The sequence below is a fragment of the Pseudophryne corroboree genome, chromosome 6 (genome assembly GCF_028390025.1).
Source record: "Pseudophryne corroboree isolate aPseCor3 chromosome 6, aPseCor3.hap2, whole genome shotgun sequence".
In the NCBI taxonomy this organism is placed as follows: domain Eukaryota; kingdom Metazoa; phylum Chordata; class Amphibia; order Anura; family Myobatrachidae; genus Pseudophryne; species Pseudophryne corroboree.
In genome coordinates, this window is record NC_086449.1 from 640,021,846 (window position 1) to 640,043,836 (window position 21,991).

The 21,991-nt window shown below is 47.7% G+C and overlaps 1 protein-coding gene across 1 annotated transcript in view; it reads right to left on the reverse strand.

Annotated features, from left to right (window-relative positions):
• The window catches only part of CCNI2 (cyclin I family member 2), a 148,261-nt gene that overhangs the window by 104,008 nt on the left and 22,262 nt on the right, over nt 1–21,991 (reverse strand). Inside the window, exon 2 of the mRNA XM_063928177.1 lies at nt 15,088–15,250. Within this exon, the coding sequence (XP_063784247.1) occupies nt 15,088–15,201 (114 nt within the window). The 5' untranslated portion in view covers nt 15,202–15,250. The remainder of the gene's footprint in view (nt 1–15,087; nt 15,251–21,991) is intronic.

Genomic DNA, 21,991 nt, shown 5'->3' on the forward strand with positions numbered 1-21,991 from the left:
CCCCTGCTGCAGCAGGTCCTGTCTGAGCGGCAGAGGCCATGGGTCCTCTGAGATCATTTCTTGGAGTTCTGGGTACCAAGCTCTTCTTCGCCCATCCGGAACCACGAGTATCGTTCTTACTCCTCTCCTTCTTATTATTCTCATTACCCTGGGTAAGAGAGGCAGAGAAGGGAACACATACACCGACTGGTATACCCACGGTGTTACCAGAGCGTCCACAGCTATCGCCTGAGGGTCCCTTGACCTGGCGCAATATCTTTGTAGCTTTTTGTTGAGGCGGGACGCCATCATGTCCACCTGTGGCCTTTCCCAACGGTGTACAATCATTTGGAAGACTTCTGGATGAAGTCCCCACTCTCCCGGGTGGAGGTCGTGTCTGCTGAGAAAGTCTGCTTCCCAGTTGTCCACTCTGGGAATGAACACTGCTGACAGTGCTAACACATAATTTTCCGCCCATCGGAGAATCCTTGTGGCTTCTGCCATCGCCATCCTGCTTCTTGTGCCGCCCTGTCGGTTTACATGAGCGACCGCCGTGATGTTGTCTGACTGGATCAGCACCGGCCGGTGTTGAAGCAGGGGTCTAGCCTGACTTAGGGCATTGTAAATGGCCCTTAGTTCCAGAATATTTATGTGTAGGGAAGTCTGACTTTTCCATAGTCCTTGGAAGTTTCTTCCCTGTGTGACTGCCCCCCAGCCTCGAAGGCTGGCATCCGTGGTCACCAGGACCCAGTCCTGTATGCCGAATCTGCGGCCCCCTAGAAGATGAGCACTCTGCAGCCACCACAACAGCGACACCCTGGCCCTTGGAGACAGGGTTATCCGCCGATGCATCTGAAGATGCGACCCGGACCACTTGTCCAACAGATTCCACTGGAAGATCCTTGCATGGGACCTGGCGAATGGAATTTCTTCGTAAGAAGCTACCATCTTTCCCAGGGCTCGCGTGCATTGATGCACCGACACCTGTATTTGTATTAGGAGGTCTTTGTCTAGACACGACAACTCCTTGGACTTCTCCTCCGGGAGAAACCCTTTTTATCCTGTTCTGTGTCCAGAACCATACCCAGGAACAGTAGACGCGTCGTAGGAACCAGCTGCGACTTTGGAATATTCAGAATCCAGCCGTGCTGTTGTAGCACTTCCCGAGATAGTGCTACTCCGACGAACAACTGCTCCCTGGACCTCGCCTTTATAAAGGAAATCGTCCAAGTACAGGATAATTATTTCGGCCATTACATTGGTAAATACCCTCGGTGCCGGGGACAGACCAACGGCAACGTCTGGAATTGGTAATGACAATCCTGTACCACAATTTTGAGGTACTCCTGGTGAAGAGGGTAAATAGGGACATGCAGGTAAGCATCCTTGATGTCCAGTGATACCATGAAATTCTCCAGGCTTGCAATAATCGCCCTGAGCGATTCCATTTTGAACTTGAACCTTCGTATATAAGTGTTCAAGGATTTCAATTTTAGAATGGGTCTCACCGAACCGTCTGGTTTCGGTACGACAACATTTTGGAATAATAACCCCGGCCTTGTTGAAAGAGGGGTACCTTGATTTCACCTGCTGGAAGTACAGCTTATGAATTGCCGCCAGTACTACCTCCCTTTCTCCGAGGTCAGCAGGCAAGGCTGATGTGAGGTAACGGCGAGGGGGAGTCGCCTCGAACTCCAGCCTGTATCCCTGTGATACTACTTGCAGAACCTAGGGATCCACCTGTGGGCAAGCCCACTGGTCCCTGAAGTTCCCGAGACGCGCCCCCACCGCACCTGTCTCCACCTGTGGAGCCCCAGCGTCATGCGGTGGACTCAGAGGAAGCGGGGGAAGATTTTTGATCCTGGGAACTGGCTGTCTGGTGCAGCTTTTTCCTTCTTCCCTTGTCTCTGTGCAGAAAGGAAGCGCCTTTGACCCGCTTGCTTTTCTGAAGCCGAAAGGACTGTACCTGATAATACAATGCTTTCTTAGGCTGTGAGGAAACCTGAGGTAAAAAATTTTCTTCCCAGCTGTTGCTGTGGATACGAGGTCCCAGAGACCATCCCCAAACAATTCCTCACCCTTATAAGGCAGAATCTCCATGTGCCTTTTAAAGGCAGCATCACCTGTCCACTGCAGGGTCTCTAATACCCTCCTGGCAGAATGGACATTGCATTAATTCTGGATGCCAGCCGGCAAATATCTTTCTGTGCATCCTTCATTTATAAGACGACGTCTTTAATATGCTCTATGTTAGCAAAATATTATCCCTGTCTAGGGTATTAATATTATCTGACAGGGTATCAGACCACGCTGCAGCAACACTATTTATGCTGAGGTAAATGCAGGTCTCAGTATAGTACCTGAGTGTGTATATACAGACTTCAAGATAGCCTCCTGCTTTTTATCAGCAGGCTCCTTCAAAGTGGCCGTATCCCAAGACGCAGTGCCACCTTTTTTGACAAACGTGTGAGCGCCTTATCCACCTTAGGGGATATCTCCCAACGTGACCTATCCTCTGGCGGGAAAGGGTACGCCAGCAGTAACTTTTTTGAAATTACCATTTTCTTTTCGGGGAAACCCACGCTCTTTACACACTTCATTCACTCATCTGATGGGGGAACAAAACACTGGCTGCTTTTCCTCCCCAAACATAAAACCCCTTTTATGTGGTACATGGGTTCATGTCAGAAATGTGTAATACATATTTCATTGCCGAGATCATGCAACGGATGTTCCTAGTGGATTGTGTATATGTCTCAACCTCGTCGACACTGGAGTCAGACTCCGTGCCGACATCTGTGTCTGCCATCTGAGGTAACGGGCGTTTTTCTGAGCCCCTGATGGCCTTTGAGACGCCTGGGCAGGCGCGGGCTGAGAAGCCGGCTGTCCCACAGCTGTTATGTCATCCAGCCTTTTATGTAAGGAGTTGACACTGTCGATTAATACCTTCCACCTATCCATCCACTCTGATGTCGGCCCCACAGGGGGCGACATCCCATTTATCGGCCTCTGCTCCGCCTCCACGTAACCTTCCTCATCCAACATGTCGACACAGCCGTACCGACACTCGCACACCCACACAGGGAATGCTCTGACTGAGGACAGGACCCCACAAAGTCCTTTGGGGAGACAGAGAGAGAGTATGCCAGCACACACCAGAGCGCTATATAATGCAGGGATTAACACTATAACTGAGTGATTTTTCCCCCAATAGCTGCTTGTATACACATATTGCGCCTAAATTTAGTGCCCCCCCTCTCTTTTTAACCCTTTGAGCCTGAAAACTACAGGGGAGAGCCTGGGGAGCTGTCTTCCAGCTGCACTGTGAAGAAAAAATGGCGCCAGTGTGCTGAGGGAGATAGCCCCGCCCCTTTTTCGGCTGACTTTTCTCCCGCTTTTTTTTATGGATTCTGGCAGGGGTAATTTATCACATATATAGCCCTGGGACTATATATTGTGATGATTTGCCGGCCAAGGTGTATTATATTGCCCTCAGGGCGGGCGGGCGGGCCCCCCCCCAGCGCCCTGCACCCAGCAGTGACCGGAGTGTGAGGTGTGCATGAGGAGCAATGGCGCACAGCTGCAGTGCTGTGCGCTACCTTGTTGAAGACAGAAGTCTTCTGCCGCCGATTTTCCGGAACACTTCTTGCTTCTGGCTCTGTAAGGGGGCCGGCGGCGCGGCTCCGGGACCGAACATCGAGGTCGGGTCCTGTGGTCGATCCCTCTGGAGCTAATAGTGTCCAGTAGCCTAAGAAGCCCAAGCTACCACCAGTTAGGTAGGTTCGCTTCTTCTCCCCTTAGTCCCTCGCTGCAGTGAGTCTGTTGCCAGCAGATCTCACTGTAAAATAAAAAACCTAAAATATACTTTCTTTCTAGGAGCTCAGGAGAGCCCCTAGTGTGCATCCAGCTCAGCCGGGCACAAGATTCTAACTGAGGTCTGGAGGAGGGTCGTAGTGGGAGGAGCCAGTGCACACCAGGTAGTCCTAAAGCTTTCTTTAGTTGTGCCCAGTCTCCTGCGGAGCCGCTATTCCCCATGGTCCTTACGGAGTCCCAGCATCCACTTAGGACGTCAGAGAAATAATAATATATATATATATATTTCCAAGGGTTGAGCAGGCGGCACTCAGCAGTCTGATTTCAATGTAAACTTTTATTCAACGACCGACATGTTTCGGAGTTTCCTCCGTCCTCAGGGCAGTAATAACAATTGTGCAAAAAAAATATTGTTATTACTGCCCTGAGGACGGAGGAAACTCCGAAACATGTCGGTCGTTGAATAAAAGTTTACATTGAAATCAGACTGCTGAGTGCCGCCTGCTCAACCCTTGGAAGTATCTAGTGGGACACCATTCCCTCACGGAGGGCACCGCAGCACGTACATCATTATATTGCTTTGAGTGCCGGACACCATCATCACATTTGCATATGGACATTGCATGCACAGGTCAGTGGCCTAGAGTGCGATACCAAGTCAAGGCACCGGCTCACATTATTATTATCATTTTCCATCAAGACCCCGAGGGATCAGGATCATCTTACAGCCTGTAAGACAGACTGTTTGTTTGTTTTTATGAGCATGACATCATTTAGCACGTTTTTTTCACATCTGTCCCTTTGAAATCAGTAACTATCCTAGTGATGGCAGGTTCCAATACCGAGTTTGATGCAGTGTTAGACCTGGTACATAAAGATGCCAGTGACCGCTTCAGTTTTTCGGATGCTGAGGCCAACTCTATACTAGTGGGGCGTAGATTGGATGATGAGCCAGTGGTGAATACCAATGACGAGCTATTTAAAAATTGGCTCCGCCTGAAGCAGAGGGAGTGTGATTTCACGTATCATGGGATCACACTCTCTGATTACTACCGCAGTAACCTCATTCCTAGAGGTTTCAGGATTCGCAACTCACCGACCATTGGGCGCTACAACCCTCAATTCTGCAGGCGGTGGGTTGCGATCCTCAATAAATGCTCGATGGATCTACTACTGCTTGTGGTCGAAGAATCTACCAGGGAGCTTAACCTGGTTACCACACAGTTACAGGACTTTGAATCTAAACACAAGCCGACACTGGTGTCTGATTCTAACAACGATTGGGTCAACAAATTGACCACTCAAATTGAACAGTACCGACAAAATTTGATCCGCTTTAAAAAGGATAAGCTTGTCAAGGTCCAGAGAGACTACACACAACGACAAGTTTACCCATGGCTAGGTAACGCTACCCCTAACCAAGGTCAACATTTCTCTAAACGGAGAGTTCCCTTTAGAAAATACAGGGACACAGCACCAGGTACAAGCACGTCGGCTAGTGATTCAGAGGCGGCTTCTTCATCCAATCAATCTCGTGAGACACACATCCCTTTAGAACAACCGGCAGGGGTGAGATCGACACGGGCCAACAAAACCCCTCCCAAAGGACGAGGAAGAGGACAAGGACGAGGCGCTCGCAGCAAAATCAAAGGATCCTCAGGACAAAATCCTCCGCGAGCCTGAAGGAACTTATCTTCAACCTGTCTTCTACACCCTTGTCCGATCAAGAATATCGCTTACTAGCTAAGGGATTGTCTTTTGTGCCAGCCAGAGACCCGGACCCACTCACTTGGAAAGTGGAAGTCCATCGCCTTGGTCGAACTTTGAGACGCAAAGAGTTCTTCAACTCTAGACCTTCTAATGACTTGTGTCAATTGATACCTTCACAATTACGTAAAATTATGCCTGGTTCCAGTTTTGACCCCCCCAGTTTGAATCCTTCCATTAAAACCTTCCTTAGGATGGTAGAAAGGGAGGGTACTCTGCCTAGCACTACTCCATTTAGTAATTTATCTAGGGGAGAGCACAAGATTTTAAAAGGTCTAGCTGATCGTACGGACATAGTAGTCCGCAAAGCTGACAAAGGGGGTGCCATAGTGGTCCAGGATTTGACGGCATACATCAAAGAATGTGACCGTCAGCTTAGTGACACAGCTACTTACACTAAACTTACCAGGGACCCCACTGCTGAATATAAAAGCGAATTAGATCATTATTTGCAGGGGGTCTGTGACCAGGATCTCATTTCAGTTGAAGTTAAGCAGGCGCTTTTGGTTGATTTCCCTAGGGTACCCCTGTTTTACACGGTCCCGAAGGTACATAAGTCACTAGAGGATCCCCCAGGCCGACCCATTGTGTCGGCACGTGGCTCATTGTACCATCCGGTATCAGTATTTCTGGATGCCTATTTGAATCCATGTGTCCAAGCTATCCCGTCCTACCTTAAGGACACCACTGCATTGTTGGTACAGATGCAGAACTTGGATAGCTTGCCACCACACACCTTGCTCTGCAGTGCAGACGTCACTAGTCTTTACACCTGCATTCCACATGATGCGGGTGTTGAGGCAGTGCGTCTGCTACTGCAGGACAATGAATTGTATAAAGGTCCTGATTTAGGAGTGTTTTTGAAATTACTGTATATGGTATTGAGTCGCAATTACTTTATCTTCAATGGAATATTCTTTTTACAGCAGGCTGGTTGTGCGATGGGGTCGGCTGTGGCCCCATCGTACGCCAATGCCTTTATGTATCAGGTGGAACAACAGATGTTCTATTTGAACACTGCAGTTACGCAGCATTTGATATACTATAAACGGTATATAGACGATTTAATCGTCTTCTGGGGAGGCACCAGGGAACAGCTTGTGGACCTGTGGAAGAGCCATAATTCGACATCACAAGTGGTCAAATACACATATGTCATAGATGAGGCCAGTATTAATTACCTTGATGTCCTCATCTCTTGCTCTAACCATAAGATATCTACGGCCATCTACATTAAGCCCACGGATCGCAATATGCTCCTTAGCCATCAAAGCTTCCACCCATTAGCACTTAAGCAAGGGTTACCGTACTCTCAGTTCCTACGAGTGAGACGGATTACCTCAGATCCTCAAGAAACAGTGGTGGCATTAGATAACATGCTGACTAAATTTGCGCACCGAGGTTACCCACTGCGAGAGTTACAGGCGGCTAAAGCAAAGGTCTTAAAGATACCACATATGCACACCTTACAACCTTTAAAAGCCTCTAATGATCATAATAGACTAGCCTGGGTTAACACCCACACTACTGCCAGTAAGAGAGTGATACGAAAGGCCAAACAAATGTGGCCTATCATTCAGACAGATCACAATATGTCATCTTTAGCGGAGACACGTATCATGCCTTGCTATACCCGTGGTAAAAATCTGGGTGACCTGGTTATGAAGCTTGATGTTACTAATCTTACCAAGCTCAAGGAGTCTCATTTCTTGAGACAAAAATTAGGCTGTTATCGTTGTTTGGGATGTGCAACACGTAACACCCTTATGTCAGGCCCCACGTTCAACCATCCACATACTGGCCGTAAAATAAAAATACAACATAGACTTACGTGCACTACAACACATGTAGTTTATCTTTTAATTTGCCCGTGTGGGTTGGCCTACATTGGCAAAACAATTCGCCAATTCAGGGAACGTATGGCCCTACACCGCAGTGCCATCAAGAAAGCGTATGAGAAGGGGCAGAGTGAGCAGCCCTTTGCCCGACACTGCTTAGTGGCCAAACATAATGTTGCATCCATTAGGGCTATTCTAATAGACCATGTACCCAAGTCACATAGGGGGGGTGATAGGAATAGGACCCTTATGCAAAAGGAATCCAGATGGATATTTTCATTGGGGACTATTTCCCCTAAGGGCCTTAACGAGAATCTGGGTTTGCAATGTTTTATGTAATTATACCAAAGGCTTTGTGGTTTCTATTTATCAACACTAGTTTAGTACATTATATTTGTCTTTAGTGTTTACTATAAGCCAGTATGGCACCATTAGTACGTACTTTGGTGTAACATTACAGCTATCTACATGAAGGGACTCACGAGTTATTCATGTCAGTGCCTGTTTTTATATTATGTTTATGTTTCACTCTGTTTAATTTTGATTTTATCAGTTACAGCCAGTAACAACGGGCGGCTCTATGGACGCAGTGTATTGGCGTCCTGGTTTCTATGGATGCTCCCTGAGACACGGCGCGCCATGATGACGTCACCCGCGAGACGCGGCAGCGCACCGGGAGAGCGGCATCGTCGGCGTGCAGTGGAGCAGGTGAGTGCCATCAGAGCTTATTATGATTTTGATTTTGGTGGGGATTTAAGCCAGTGTGTTTTTGCACAATTGTTATTACTGCCCTGAGGACGGAGGAAACTCCGAAACATGTCGGTCGTTGAATAAAAGTTTACATTGAAATCAGACTGCTGAGTGCCGCCTGCTCAACCCTTGGAAGTATCTAGTGGGACACCATTCCCTCACGGAGGGCACCGCAGCACGTACATCATTATATTGCTTTGAGTGCCGGACACCATCATCACATTAATATATATATATATATATATATTTATTTTTTTTAACCATTCAGGATTTATTCTGAATATTAGGATCATGTCTGTTTATTTACGAATTAAAGTATCACTTATGATATCAATCAATTTTTGGATGGGATTACCGAGTGACTATTAGAATTAGGTATGCGTTCCATTGGGGACGAGATCATACGCGTCATGCGGCTCATTGAAGTCTGCACAGCGGTTCAATTAAACATATTACGGGAAGTCTGAACGTGATAGGAGGGGTGCCCTGTTAAAAGCATTCCGGATCAGGCAATCGGGTTTGCCTCGTTAAAGTATTTGCAAAACGTGCACGTCGGCGTTTCAGAGCGGGGCCGCTAAGCCCGCTCACTGATCACTGTGCCTAATATGCCTATACTTTAAGAAAATATGTTATAGATCACTGTTACTGTCAGGGTACTGTTATGTAGGAATCTACAATGGTCAAATGTATCAGAATTTGAATTGTATACGAATAGTTGCCGATACAGAGAACACATAGGGACCATTGCATCCTGGGCAGCTTATATCAGCTGCAGCCAGTAATGACCGACATGCTTTAAAGTAGAAACTCTGTTGCATCAATAGTGAATGAACCAATTGACATGAAGAGAAATAAAACTATAAAGTGCATGGAGTATCTTTATTAAGTTACTGTCAACCGTCCCACAGCAATACTTAAGCTGTGAGACACGCTGGAAACATACCCGCTCATTTAAACCAATAAGTGAGGGACCATCAAACCCCGGACGGTATATAATTATAACAGTCATAGACATTAACAATCAAGCATTTCTGTCATATTGAGAGTGTATGTATTAAGTAATACACAGAAATACACGATGTTTTTCAACTGTATATGATGCATATAAATTTACTATCATGTTACGGATTATCGTCACACAGCAATATTAGGACTGTAAGACGTGCTGTTAATATATCCACCTATTTTGATTAATGTGTGCAATCCTAGTACAGCCATAGGTGGTAAGAGATTTCTCAGTATAGAACAGATACACCTGGGTTAACGGGCGGTACCCACATTATATATACTATTATCATAATTGTGGAAATATGTCAATGCCCACTAATGATATCCATTAGAAACAGCATGGAATATAATAAAGACATTGATCTGAAGGGATAAGAAAATAAGATTTTACTCACCGGTAAATCTATTTCTCGTAGTCCGTAGTGGATGCTGGGAACTCCGTAAGGACCATGGGGAATAGACGGGCTCCGCAGGAGACTGGGTACTCTAAAAGAAAGATTAGGTACTATCAGGTGTGCACTGGCTCCTCCCACTATGACCCTCCTCCAGACCTCAGTTAGGATACTGTGCCAGGAAGAGCTGACACAATAAGGAAGGATTTTGAATACCGGGTAAGACTCATACCAGCCACACCAATCACACCGTATAACTCGTGATACTACACCCAGTTAACAGTATGAAATATAACTGAGCCTCTCAACAGATGGCTCAACAATAACCCTTAGTTAGGCAATAACTACATACAAGTATTGCAGACAATCCACACTTGGGATGGGCGCCCAGCATCCACTACGGACTACGAGAAATAGATTTACCGGTGAGTAAAATCTTATTTTCTCTGACGTCCTAGTGGATGCTGGGAACTCCGTAAGGACCATGGGGATTATACCAAAGCTCCCAAACGGACGGGAGAGTGCGGATGACTCTGCAGCACCGAATGAGCGAACTCAAGGTCCTCCTCAGCCAGGGTATCAATTTTGTGGAATTTAGCAAACGTGTTTGCCCCTGACCAAGTTGCAGCTCGGCAAAATTGTAAAGCAGAGACCCCTCGGGCAGCCGCCCAAGATGAGCCCACTTCCCTCGTGGAATGGGCTTTTACTGATTTAGGATGCGGCAATCCAGCCGCAGAATGCTCCAGCTGAATTGTGCTACAAATTCAGCGAGCAATAGTCTGCTTAGAAGCAGGAGCACCTATTTTGTTGGGTGCCTACAGGATAAAAAGCGAGTCAGTTTTCCTGACTCCAGCCGTCCTGGAAATATAAATTTTTAAGGCCCTGACTACGTCCAGTAACTTGGAATCTTCCAAGTCCCTAGTAGCCGCAGGCACTACAATAGGTTGGTTCAAGTGAAAAGCTTATACCACCTTAGGGAGAAACTGGGGACGAGTCCTCAATTCTGCCCTATCCATATGGAAAATCAGATAAGGGCTTTTACATGACAAAGCCGCCAATTCTGACACACGCCTGGCCGAAGCCAATAACATGACCACTTTCCACGTGAGATATTTCAAATCCACAGTTTTAAGTGGCTCAAACCAATGTGATTTTAAGAAACTCAACACCACGTTGAGATCCCAAGGTGCCACAGGAGGCACAAAAGGGGGCTGAATATGTAGCACTCCCTTTACAAATGTCTGAACTCCAGGCAGTAAAGCCAGTTCTTTCTGGAAGAAAATCGACAGAGCCGAAATCTGGACCTTAATGGAACCCAATTTTAGGCCCATAGTCACCCCTGACTGTAGGAAGAGCAGAAAACGACCCAGCTGAAATTCCTCTGTTGGGGCCTTCCTGGCCTCACACCACGCAACATATTTTTGACAAATACGGTGATAATGGTTTGCGGTTACTTCTTTCCTGGCTTTGATCAGCGTAGGAATGACTTCTTCCGGAATGCCCTTTTCCTTTAGGATCCGGAATTCAACCGCCATGCCGTCAAACGCAGCCACAGTAAGTCTTGGAACAGACAGGGCCCCTGCTGTAGCAGATCCTGTCTGAGCGGTAGAGGCCATGGGTCCTCTGATATCATTTCTTGAAGTTCTGGGTACCAAGCTCTTCTTCGCCCATCCGGAACCACGAGTATCGTTCTTACTCCTCGTTTTCTTATTATTCTCAGTACCTTTGGTATGAGAGGCAGAGGAGGAAATACATAAACCGACTGGTAAACCCACGGTGTCACTAGAGCGTCCACAGCTATTGCCTGAGGGTCCCTTGACCTGGCGCAATATCTAGTTTTTTGTTTAGGCGGGACGCCATCATGTCCACCTGTGGCCTTTCCCAACGGTTTACCAACAGTTGGAAGACTTCTGGATGAAGTCCCCACTCTCCCGGGTGGAGGTCGTGTCTGCTGAGGAAGTCTGCTTCCCAGTTGTCCACTCCCGGAATGAACACTGCTGACAGTGCTAAGACGTGATTTTCCGCCCATCGGAGAATCCTTGTGGCTTCTGCCATCGCCATCCTGCTTCTTGTGCCGCCCTGTCGGTTTACATGGGCGACTGCCGTGATGTTGTCTGATTGGATCAGTACCGGCTGGTTTTGAAGCAGAGGCCTTGCCAGACTTAGGGCATTGTAAATGGCCCTCAGTTCCAGAATATTTATGTGTAGGGACGACTCCTGACTTGACCAAAGTCCTTGGAAATTTCTTCCCTGTGTGAATGCCCCCCAGCCTCGAAGGCTGGCATCCGTGGTTACCAGGACCCAGTCCTGTATGCCGAATCTGCGGCCCTCTTGAAGATGAGCACTCTGCAGCCACCACAGTAGAGATAACCCTGTCTCCAAGGACCAGGGTATCAGCCGATGCATCTGAAGATGCGATCCCGACCACTTGTCCAAGAGGTCCCACTGAAAGGTTCTTGCATGGAACCTGCCGAATGGAATTTTGCTTCGTAAGAAGCTACCATTTTTCCCAGGACTCGTGTGCAGTGATGCACCGATACCTGTTTTGGTTTCAGGTGGTCTCTGACTAGAGATGACAGCTCCTTGGCTTTCTCCTGCGGGAGAAACACTTTTTTCTGTTCTGTGTCCAGAACCATCCCCAGGAACAGTAGGCGTGTGGTAGGAACCAGATGTGACTTTGGAATGTATAGAATCCATCCGTGCTGTTGTAGCACTTCCCGAGATAGTGCTACTACGACCAACAACTGCTCCTTGGACCTCGCCTTTATAAGGAGATCGTCCAAGTACGGGATAATTAAAACTCCCTTTTTTCGAAGGAGTATCATCATTTCTGCCATTACCTTGGTAAAGACCATCGGTGCCGTGGACAGTCCAAACGGCAGTGTTTGGAATTGGTAATGGCAATCCTGTACCACAAATCTGAGGTACTCCTGGTGAGGATGGTAAATGGGGACATGTAGGTAAGCATCCTTGATGTCCAGGGATACCATGTAATCCCCCTCCTCCAGGCTTGCAATAACCGCCCTGAGCGATTCCATCTTGAACTTGAATTTTTTTATGCATGTGTTCAAGGATTTCAAATTTAAAATGGGTCTCACCGAACCGTCCGGTTTTGGTACCACAAACAGTGTGGAATAGTAACCCCGTCCTTGTTGAAGTAGGGGCACCTTGACTATCACTTGCTGGGAATACAGCTTGTGAATTGCCTCTAGCACAGCTTCCCTGCCTGAGGGAGTTGTCGGCAAGGCAGATTTGAGGAAACGGCGGGGGGGAGACGCCTCGAATTCCAGCTTGTACCCCTGAGATACTACTTGAAGGATCCAGGGATCCACCTGTGAGCGAGCCCACTGATCGCTGAAATTTTTGAGGCGGCCCCCCACCGTACCTGGCTACGCCTGTGGAGCCCCCGCGTCATGCGGTGGACTCAGAGGAAGGGGGGGAAGAATTTTGATTCTGGGAACTGGCTGACTGGTGCAGCTTTTTCCCTCTTCCCTCGTCTCTGTGCAGAAAGGAAGCGCCTTTGACCCGCTTGCTTTTCTGAAGCCGAAAGGACTGTACCTGATAATACAATGCTTTCTTAGGCTGTGAGGAAACCTGAGGTAAAAAATTTTCTTCCCAGCTGTTGCTGTGGATACGAGGTCCCAGAGACCATCCCCAAACAATTCCTCACCCTTATAAGGCTCTATGTGCCTTTTAAAGTCAGCATCACCTGTCCAGTGTCGGGTCTCTAATACCCTCCTGACAGAATGGACATTGCATTAATTCTGGATGCCAGCCGGCAAAATATCCCTCTGTGCATCCCTCATATATAAGACGACGTCTTATGTTCGCAAAATAGTATCCCTGTTTGACAAGGTTACAGACCACGCTGCAGCAGCACTATCTGCAGGTCTCAGTCTAGTACCTGAGTGTGTAAATACAGACTTCAGGATAGCCTCCTGCTTTTTATCAGCAGGTACCTTCAAAGTGGCCGTATCCTAAGACGGCAGTGCCATCATTTTGACAAACGTGTGAGCGCCTTATCCACCCTAGGGGATATCTCCCAGCGTAACTTATCCTCTGGCGGGAAAGGGTACGCCATCAGTAACTTTTTAGAAATTACCAGTTTCTTATCGGGGGAACCCACGCTTTTTCACACTTCATTCACTCATTTGATGGGGGAACAAAACACTGCCTGCTTTTTCTCCCCAAACATAAAACCCTTTTTTTTAGTGGTACTTGGGTTAATGTCAGAAATGTGTAACATTTTTTATTGCCGGGATCATGTAACGGATGTTCCTAGTGGATTGTGTATATGTCTCAACCTCGTCGACACTGGAGTCAGACTCCGTGTCGACATCTGTGTCTGCCATCTGAGGGAGCGGGCGTTTTTGAGCCCCTGATGGCCTTTGAGACGCCTGGGCAGGCGCGGGCTGAGAAGCCGGCTGTCCCATAGCGGTTACGTCATCCAGCCTTTTATGTAAGGAGTTGACACTGTCGGTTTATACCTTCCACCTATCCATCCACTCTGGTGTCGGCCCCACAGGGGGCGACATCACATTTATCGGCATCTGCTCTGCCATCACATAAGCCTCCTCATCAAACGTGTCGACACAGCCGTACCGACACACCGCACACACACACAGGGAATGCTCTGACTGAGGACAGGACCCCACACAGCCCTTTGGGGAGACAGAGAGAGAGAGAGTATGCCAGCACACACCAGAGCGCTATATAATTTTGGGATTAACACTATATTGAGTGAATTTTTCCCAATAGCTGCTTGTATATACAATATTGCGCCTAAATTTTGTGCCCCCCCTCTCTTTTTAACCCTTTGAGCCTGAAAACTACAGGGGAGAGCCTGGGGAGCTGTCTTCCAGCTGCACTGTGAAGAGAAAATGGCGCCAGTGTGCTGAGAGAGAAGCCCCGCCCCTTTTTCAACTGACTTTCTCCCGCTTTTTCTGGAATACTGGCAGGGGTAATTTTACATCTATATAGCCTCTAGGACTATATATGATGTAGATTTGCCAGCCAAGGTGTCATATATTGCCCTCAGGGCGCCCCCCCCAGCGCCCTGCACCCTCAGTGACCGGAGTGTGAAGTGTGCATGAGGAGCAATGGCGCCAACGAAGAGACAATCCTTTTTCTGTCCTTTGTCGTTCTCTACTCTTGTCTATGGCAGCACCCCCTATGGATACTAGCAGAATTTTGTATGCATTAATATAATTTGGGGATAACGTTATCGAATAACATTATAAACTTTGTCTGGTGCAGGAGACATCCCTTTCCCCCATTTTCCCATATATATTCCTCATATTTTATGCCAGATTGTAAAAGCGGTACCTTTGCGGTAAACTCTGAACTTCTCCATCTAATCCTACGAAGGCTGGTCAGATCTATGCTGATGAAACCATGCCTTATAAGCGATTGCCCTTTAAACAAAAACAAAAAAACGTCCGAGATCAGCCGGCATCCCGCACCTCCAGTGATCTCGGACTCCTTTACATCCAGCCGTACATATTATATAGAAAAGACAAATTAATCAGATATGCACATACCTTTATAGTGGAGTCCAGAAAACATGGAACCCTCCATTTGGAGCTCTCTGTAAGAAGCGCAGTGTTCAACAATATCTCCAGGCGTTGGATCTCTGACAGACTGGTACACTTCATTGCGGTGGTTGGTTTCAACCAGCCCAATTTCTATTCCAAGCACAGGTATCTAAAAAAAACAAGAAAAAAAAAAATGAAGTGGAACTCAACCAAATTCAAAGGATAAGCAACTCCAGTAAATAGTGGTAGTTCTAGAAATAGGAAGAATTAGCAAGACTTTGTTTATAATATATATATATATATATATATATATATTATATATATATATGCACTGGGAGACTTCGTTCAAATGAAGAAAAACGGTGCTTTTATTGTAGCATAATCAATCTACGTATCGACGAAGGGGCTGCGACCCCGATACGTAGATTGATTATGCTACAATAAAAGCACTGTTTTTCTTCATTTGAATGAAGTCTCCCAGTGCCTATATATATGCCGCTTTTATGGAGGTTCTGTATACGGGAGGATGCACTCTCGTCTAAGAGGGCACGGGAGCAGATTTACCTGACGGAGGGAATACACAGGAGTGCCGGGTAAAGTGTGTGTGTGTGTGTGTGTGTGTGTGTGTGTGTGTGTGTGTGTGTGTGTGTGTGTGTGTGTGTGTGTGTGTGTGTATATATATATATATATATATATATATATATATATATATATATATATATATATATATATATATATATGAATTTACTTACCGATAATTCTATTTCTCATAGTCCGTAGTGGATGCTGGGGACTCCGAAAGGACCATGGGGAATAGCGGCTCCGCAGGAGACTGGGCACAAAAGTAAAAAGCTTTAGGACTACCTGGTGTGCACTGGCTCCTCCCCCTATGACCCTCCTCCAAGCCTCAGTTAGGATACTGTGCCCGGACGAGCGTACACAATAAGGAAGGATTTTGAATCCCGGGTAAGACTCATACCAGCCACACCAATCACACCGTACAACTTGTGATCTGAACCCAGTTAACAGCATGATAACAGAAGGAGCCTCTGAAAAGATGGCTCACAACAACAATAACCCGATTTTTGTAACAATAACTATGTACAAGTAATGCAGACAATCCGCACTTGGGATGGGCGCCCAGCATCCACTACGGACTATGAGAAATAGAATTATCGGTAAGTAAATTCTTATTTTCTCTAACGTCCTAGTGGATGCTGGGGACTCCGAAAGGACCATGGGGATTATACCAAAGCTCCCAAACGGGCGGGAGAGTGCGGATGACTCTGCAGCACCGAATGAGAGAACTCCAGGTCCTCCTCAGCCAGGGTATCAAATTTGTAGAATTTAGCAAACGTGTTTGCCCCTGACCAAGTAGCTGCTCGGCAAAGTTGTAAAGCCGAGACCCCTCGGGCAGCCGCCCAAGATGAGCCCACTTTCCGTGTGGAATGGGCTTTTACAGATTTTGGCTGTGGCAGGCCTGCCACAGAATGTGCAAGCTGAATTGTACTACAAATCCAACGAGCAATCGTCTGCTTAGAAGCAGGAGCACCCAGCTTGTTGGGTGCATACAGGATAAACAGCGAATCAGATTTTCTGACTCCAGCCGTCCTGGAAACATATATTTTCAGGGCCCTGACTACGTCCAGCAACTTGGAATCCTCCAAGTCCCTAGTAGCCGCAGGCACCACAATAGGCTGGTTTAAGTGAAAAGCTGAAACCACCTTAGGGAGAAATTGAGGACGAGTTCTCAATTCTGCCCTGTCCGTATGAAAAATTAGGTAAGGGCTTTTATAGGATAAAGCCGCCAATTCTGAGACACGCCTGGCTGAAGCCAGGGCTAACAGCATTACCACTTTCCATGTGAGATATTTTAAGTCCACAGTGGTGAGTGGTTCAAACCAATGTGATTTTAGGAATCCCAAAACTACATTGAGATCCCAAGGTGCCACTGAAGGCACAAAAGGAGGCTGTATATGCAGTACTCCCTTGACAAACGTCTGAACTTCAGGAACAGAAGCCAGTTCTTTTTGGAAGAATATTGACAGGGCCGAAATTTGAACCTTAATGGACCCCAATTTGAGGCCCACAGACAGTCCTGTTTGCAGGAAATGCAGGAAACGACCCAGTTGAAATTCCTCTGTAGGGGCCTTCCTGGCCTCGCACCACGCAACATATTTACGCCAAATACGGTGATAATGTTGTACGGTTACATCCTTCCTGGCTTTGATCAGGGTAGGGATGACTTCATCCGGAATGCCTTTTTCCTTCAGGATCCGGCGTTCAACCGCCATGCCGTCAAACGCAGTCGCGGTAAGTCTTGGAACAGACATGGTCCCTGCTGGAGCAGGTCTTTTCTTAGAGGTAGGGGCCACGGGTCTTCCGTGAGCATCTCTTGAATTTCCGGGTACCAAGTCCTTCTTGGCCAATCCGGAGCCACGAGTATAGTCTTTACTCCTCTCCTTCTTATGATTCTCAGTACTTTTGGTATGAGAGGAAGAGGAGGGAACACATACACTGACTGGTACACCCACGGTGTTACCAGAGCGTCCACAGCTATTGCCTGAAGGTCCCTTGACCTGGCGCAATATCTGTCCAGTTTTTTGTTGAGGCGGGACGCCATCATGTCCACCTTTGGTTTTTCCCAACGGTTCACAATCATGTGGAAGACTTCTGGGTGAAGTCCCCACTCCCCCGGGTGAAGATCGTGTCTGCTGAGGAAGTCTGCTTCCCAGTTGTCCACTCCCGGAATGAACACTGCTGACAGTGCTATCACATGATTGTCCGCCCAGCGAAGAATCCTTGCCACTTCCATCATTGCCCTCCTGCTTCTTGTGCCGCCCTGTCTGTTTACGTGGGCGACTGCCGTGATGTTGTCCGACTGGATCAACACCGGCTGACCCTGAAGCAGAGGTCTTGCCTGACTTAGGGCATTGTATATGGCCCTTAGTTCCAGGATATTTATGTGAAGTGACGTTTCCATGCTTGACCACAAGCCCTGGAAATTTTTTCCCTGTGTGACTGCTCCCCAGCCTCTCAGGCTGGCATCCGTGGTCACCAGGACCCAATCCTGAATGCCGAATCTGCGGCCCTCTAGGAGATGAGCACTCTGTAACCACCACAGGAGAGACACCCTTGTCCTTGGAGACAGGGTTATCCGCTGATGCATTTGAAGATGCGATCCGGACCATTTGTCCAGCAGATCCCACTGGAAAGTTCTTCCAGAATCATCCCTAGGAACAGCAGACGTGTCGTCGGAATCAGCTGCGATTTTGGAATATTTAGAATCCATCCGTGCTGTCGTAGTACTACTTGAGATAGTGCTACTCCGACCTCTAACTGTTCTCTGGACCTTGCCCTTATCAGGAGATCGTCCAAGTAAGGGATAATTAAGACGCCTTTTCTTCGACGAAGAATCATCATTTCGGCCATTACCTTGGTAAAGACCCGGGGTGCCGTGGACAATCCAAACGGCAGCGTCTGAAACTGATAGTGACAGTTCTGTACCACAAACCTGAGGTACCCTTGGTGAGAAGGGCAAATTGGGACATGGAGGTAGGCATCCTTGATGTCCAGAGACACCATATAGTCCCCTTCTTCCAGGTTCGCTATCACTGCTCTGAGTGACTCCATCTTGAACTTGAACCTTTTTATGTAAGTGTTCAAGGATTTCAGATTTAAAATGGGTCTCACCGAGCCGTCCGGCTTCGGTACCACAAACAGCGTGGAATAATACCCCTTTCCCTGTTGTAGGAGGGGTACCTCGATTATCACCTGCTGGGAATACAGCTTGTGAATGGCTTCCAATACCGCCTCCCTGTCGGGGGGAGACGTTGGTAAAGCAGACTTCAGGAACTGGCGAGGGGGAGACGTCTCGAATTCCAATTTGTACCCCTGAGATACTACCTGCAGGATCCAGGGGTCCACTTGCGAGTGAGCCCACTGCGCGCTGAAATTCTTGAGACGGGCCCCCACCGTGCCCGAGTCCGCTTGTAAGGCCCCAGCGTCATGCTGAGGACTTGGCAGAAGCGGGGGAGGGCTTCTGTTCGTGGGAAGAGGCTGTCTGCTGCAGTCTTTTTCCCCTTCCTCTGCCCCGGGGCAGATATGAGTGGCCTTTTGCCCGCTTGCCCTTATGGGGACGAAAGGACTGAGCCTGAAAAGACGGTATCTTTTTCTGCTGCGAGGTGACTTGGGGTAAAAAGGTGGATTTTCCAGCCGTTGCCGTGGCCACCAGGTCCGATAGACCGACCCCAAATAACTCCTCCCCTTTATACGGCAATACTTCCATATGCCGTTTGGAATCCGCATCCCCTGACCACTGTCGCGTCCATAATCCTCTTCTGGCAGAAATGGACATCGCACTTACTCTTGATGCCAGAGTGCAAATATCCCTCTGTGCATCTCGCATATATAGAAATGCATCCTTTAAATGCTCTATAGTCAATAATATATTGTCCCTGTCCAGGGTATCAATATTTTCAGTCAGGGAATCCGACCAAGCCACCCCAGCACTGCACATCCAGGCTGAGGCGATTGCTGGTCGCAGTATAATACCAGTATGTGTGTATATACTTTTAAGGATATTTTCCAGCTTCCTATCAGCTGGTTCCTTGAGGGCGGCCGTATCAGGGGACGGTAACGCCACTTGTTTTGATAAGCGTGTGAGCGCCTTATCTACGCTAGGGGGTGTTTCCCAACGCGCCCTAACCTCTGGCGGGAAAGGGTATAATGCCAATAACTTTTTAGAAATTAGCAGTTTTTTATCGGGGGAAACCCACGCTTCATCACACACCTCATTTAATTCATCTGATTCGGGAAAAACTACGGGTAGTTTTTTCACACCCCACATAATACCCTTTTTTGTGGTACTTGTAGTATCAGAAATGTTCAAAACCTCCTTCATTGCCGTGATCATGTAACGTGTGGCCCTACTGGAAAATACGTTTGTTTCCTCACCGTCGACACTGGAGTCAGTGTCCGTGTCTGTGTCTGTATCGACCTGAGGTAACGGGCGTTTTAGAGCCCTTGACGGTGTTTGAGACGCCTGTACAGGTATTAACTGATTTGCCGGCTGTCTCATGTCGTCAACAGTCTTTTGTAAAGTGCTGACACTATCACGTAATTCTTTCCATAAGACCATCCAGTCAGGTGTCGACTCCCTAGGGGGTGACATCACTAACACAGGCAATTGCTCCGCCTCCACACCATTTTCCTCCTCATACATGTCGACACAACGTACCGACACACAGCACACACACAGGGAATGCTCTGATAGAGGACAGGACCCCACTAGCCCTTTGGGGAGACGGAGGGAGAGTTTGCCAGCACACACCAGAGCGCTATATATATATATATACAGGGATAACCTTATATAATAAGAATTTACTTACCGATAATTCTATTTCTCGGAGTCCGTAGTGGATGCTGGGGTTCCTGAAAGGACCATGGGGAATAGCGGCTCCGCAGGAGACAGGGCACAAAAAGTAAAGCTTTAGGATCAGGTGGTGTGCACTGGCTCCTCCCCCCATGACCCTCCTCCAAGCCTCAGTTAGGATACTGTGCCCGGACGAGCGTACACAATAAGGAAGGATTTTGAATCCCGGGTAAGACTCATACCAGCCACACTAATCACACTGTACAACCTGTGATCTGAACCCAGTTAACAGTATGATAACAGCGGAGCCTCTGAAAAGATGGCTCACAACAATAATAACCCGATTTTTGTAACTATGTACAAGTAATGCAGATAATCCGCACTTGGGATGGGCGCCCAGCATCCACTACGGACTCCGAGAAATAGAATTATCGGTAAGTAAATTCTTATTTTCTCTATCGTCCTAGTGGATGCTGGGGTTCCTGAAAGGACCATGGGGATTATACCAAAGCTCCCAAACGGGCGGGAGAGTGCAGATGACTCTGCAGCACCGAATGAGAGAACTCCAGGTCCTCCTTAGCCAGGGTATCAAATTTGTAGGATTTTACAAACGTGTTTGCCCCTGACTAAATAGCCGCTCGGCAAAGTTGTAAAGCCGAGACCCCTCGGGCAGCCGCCCAAGATGAGCCCACCTTCCTTGTGGAATGGGCATTTACATATTTTGGCTGTGGCAGGCCTGCCACAGAATGTGCAAGCTGAATTGGATTACACATCCAACTAGCAATAGTCTGCTTAGAAGCAAGAGCACCCAGTTTGTTGGGTGCATACAGGATAACAGCAAGTCAGTTTTCCTGACTCCAGCCGTCCTGGAACCTATACTTTCAGGGCCCTGACAACATCCAGCAACTTGGAGTCCTCCAAGTCCCTAGTAGGCGCAAGGCACCACAATAAGCTGGTTCAGGTGAAACACTGACACCACCTTAGGGAGAGAACTGGGGACGAGTCCGCAGCTCTGCCCTGTCCGAATGGACAAATAGATATGGGCTTTTTTGAGAAAAAACCCACCAATTTGACACTCGCCTGGCCCAGGCCAGAGCCAAGAGCATGGTCACTTTTCATGTGAGATGCTTCAAATCCACAGATTTGACTGGTTTTAAACCAATGTGATTTGAGGAATCCCAGAACTACGTTGAGATCCCACAGTGCCACTGGAGGCACAAAAGGGGGTTGTATATGCAATACTCCCTTGACAAACTTCTGGACTTCAGGAACTGAAGCCAATTCTTTATGGAAGAAAATCGACAGGGCCGAAATTTGAACCTTAATGGGCCCCAATTTGAGGCCCATAGACACTCCTGTTTGCAGGAAATGCAGGAATCGACCGAGTTGAAATTTCTTCGTGGGGCCTTCCTGGCCTCACACCACGCAACATATTTTCGCCACATGTGGTGATAATGTTGTGCGGTCACCTCCTTCCTGGCTTTGACCAGGGTAGGAATGACCTCTTCCGGAATGCCTTTTTCCCTTAGGATCCGG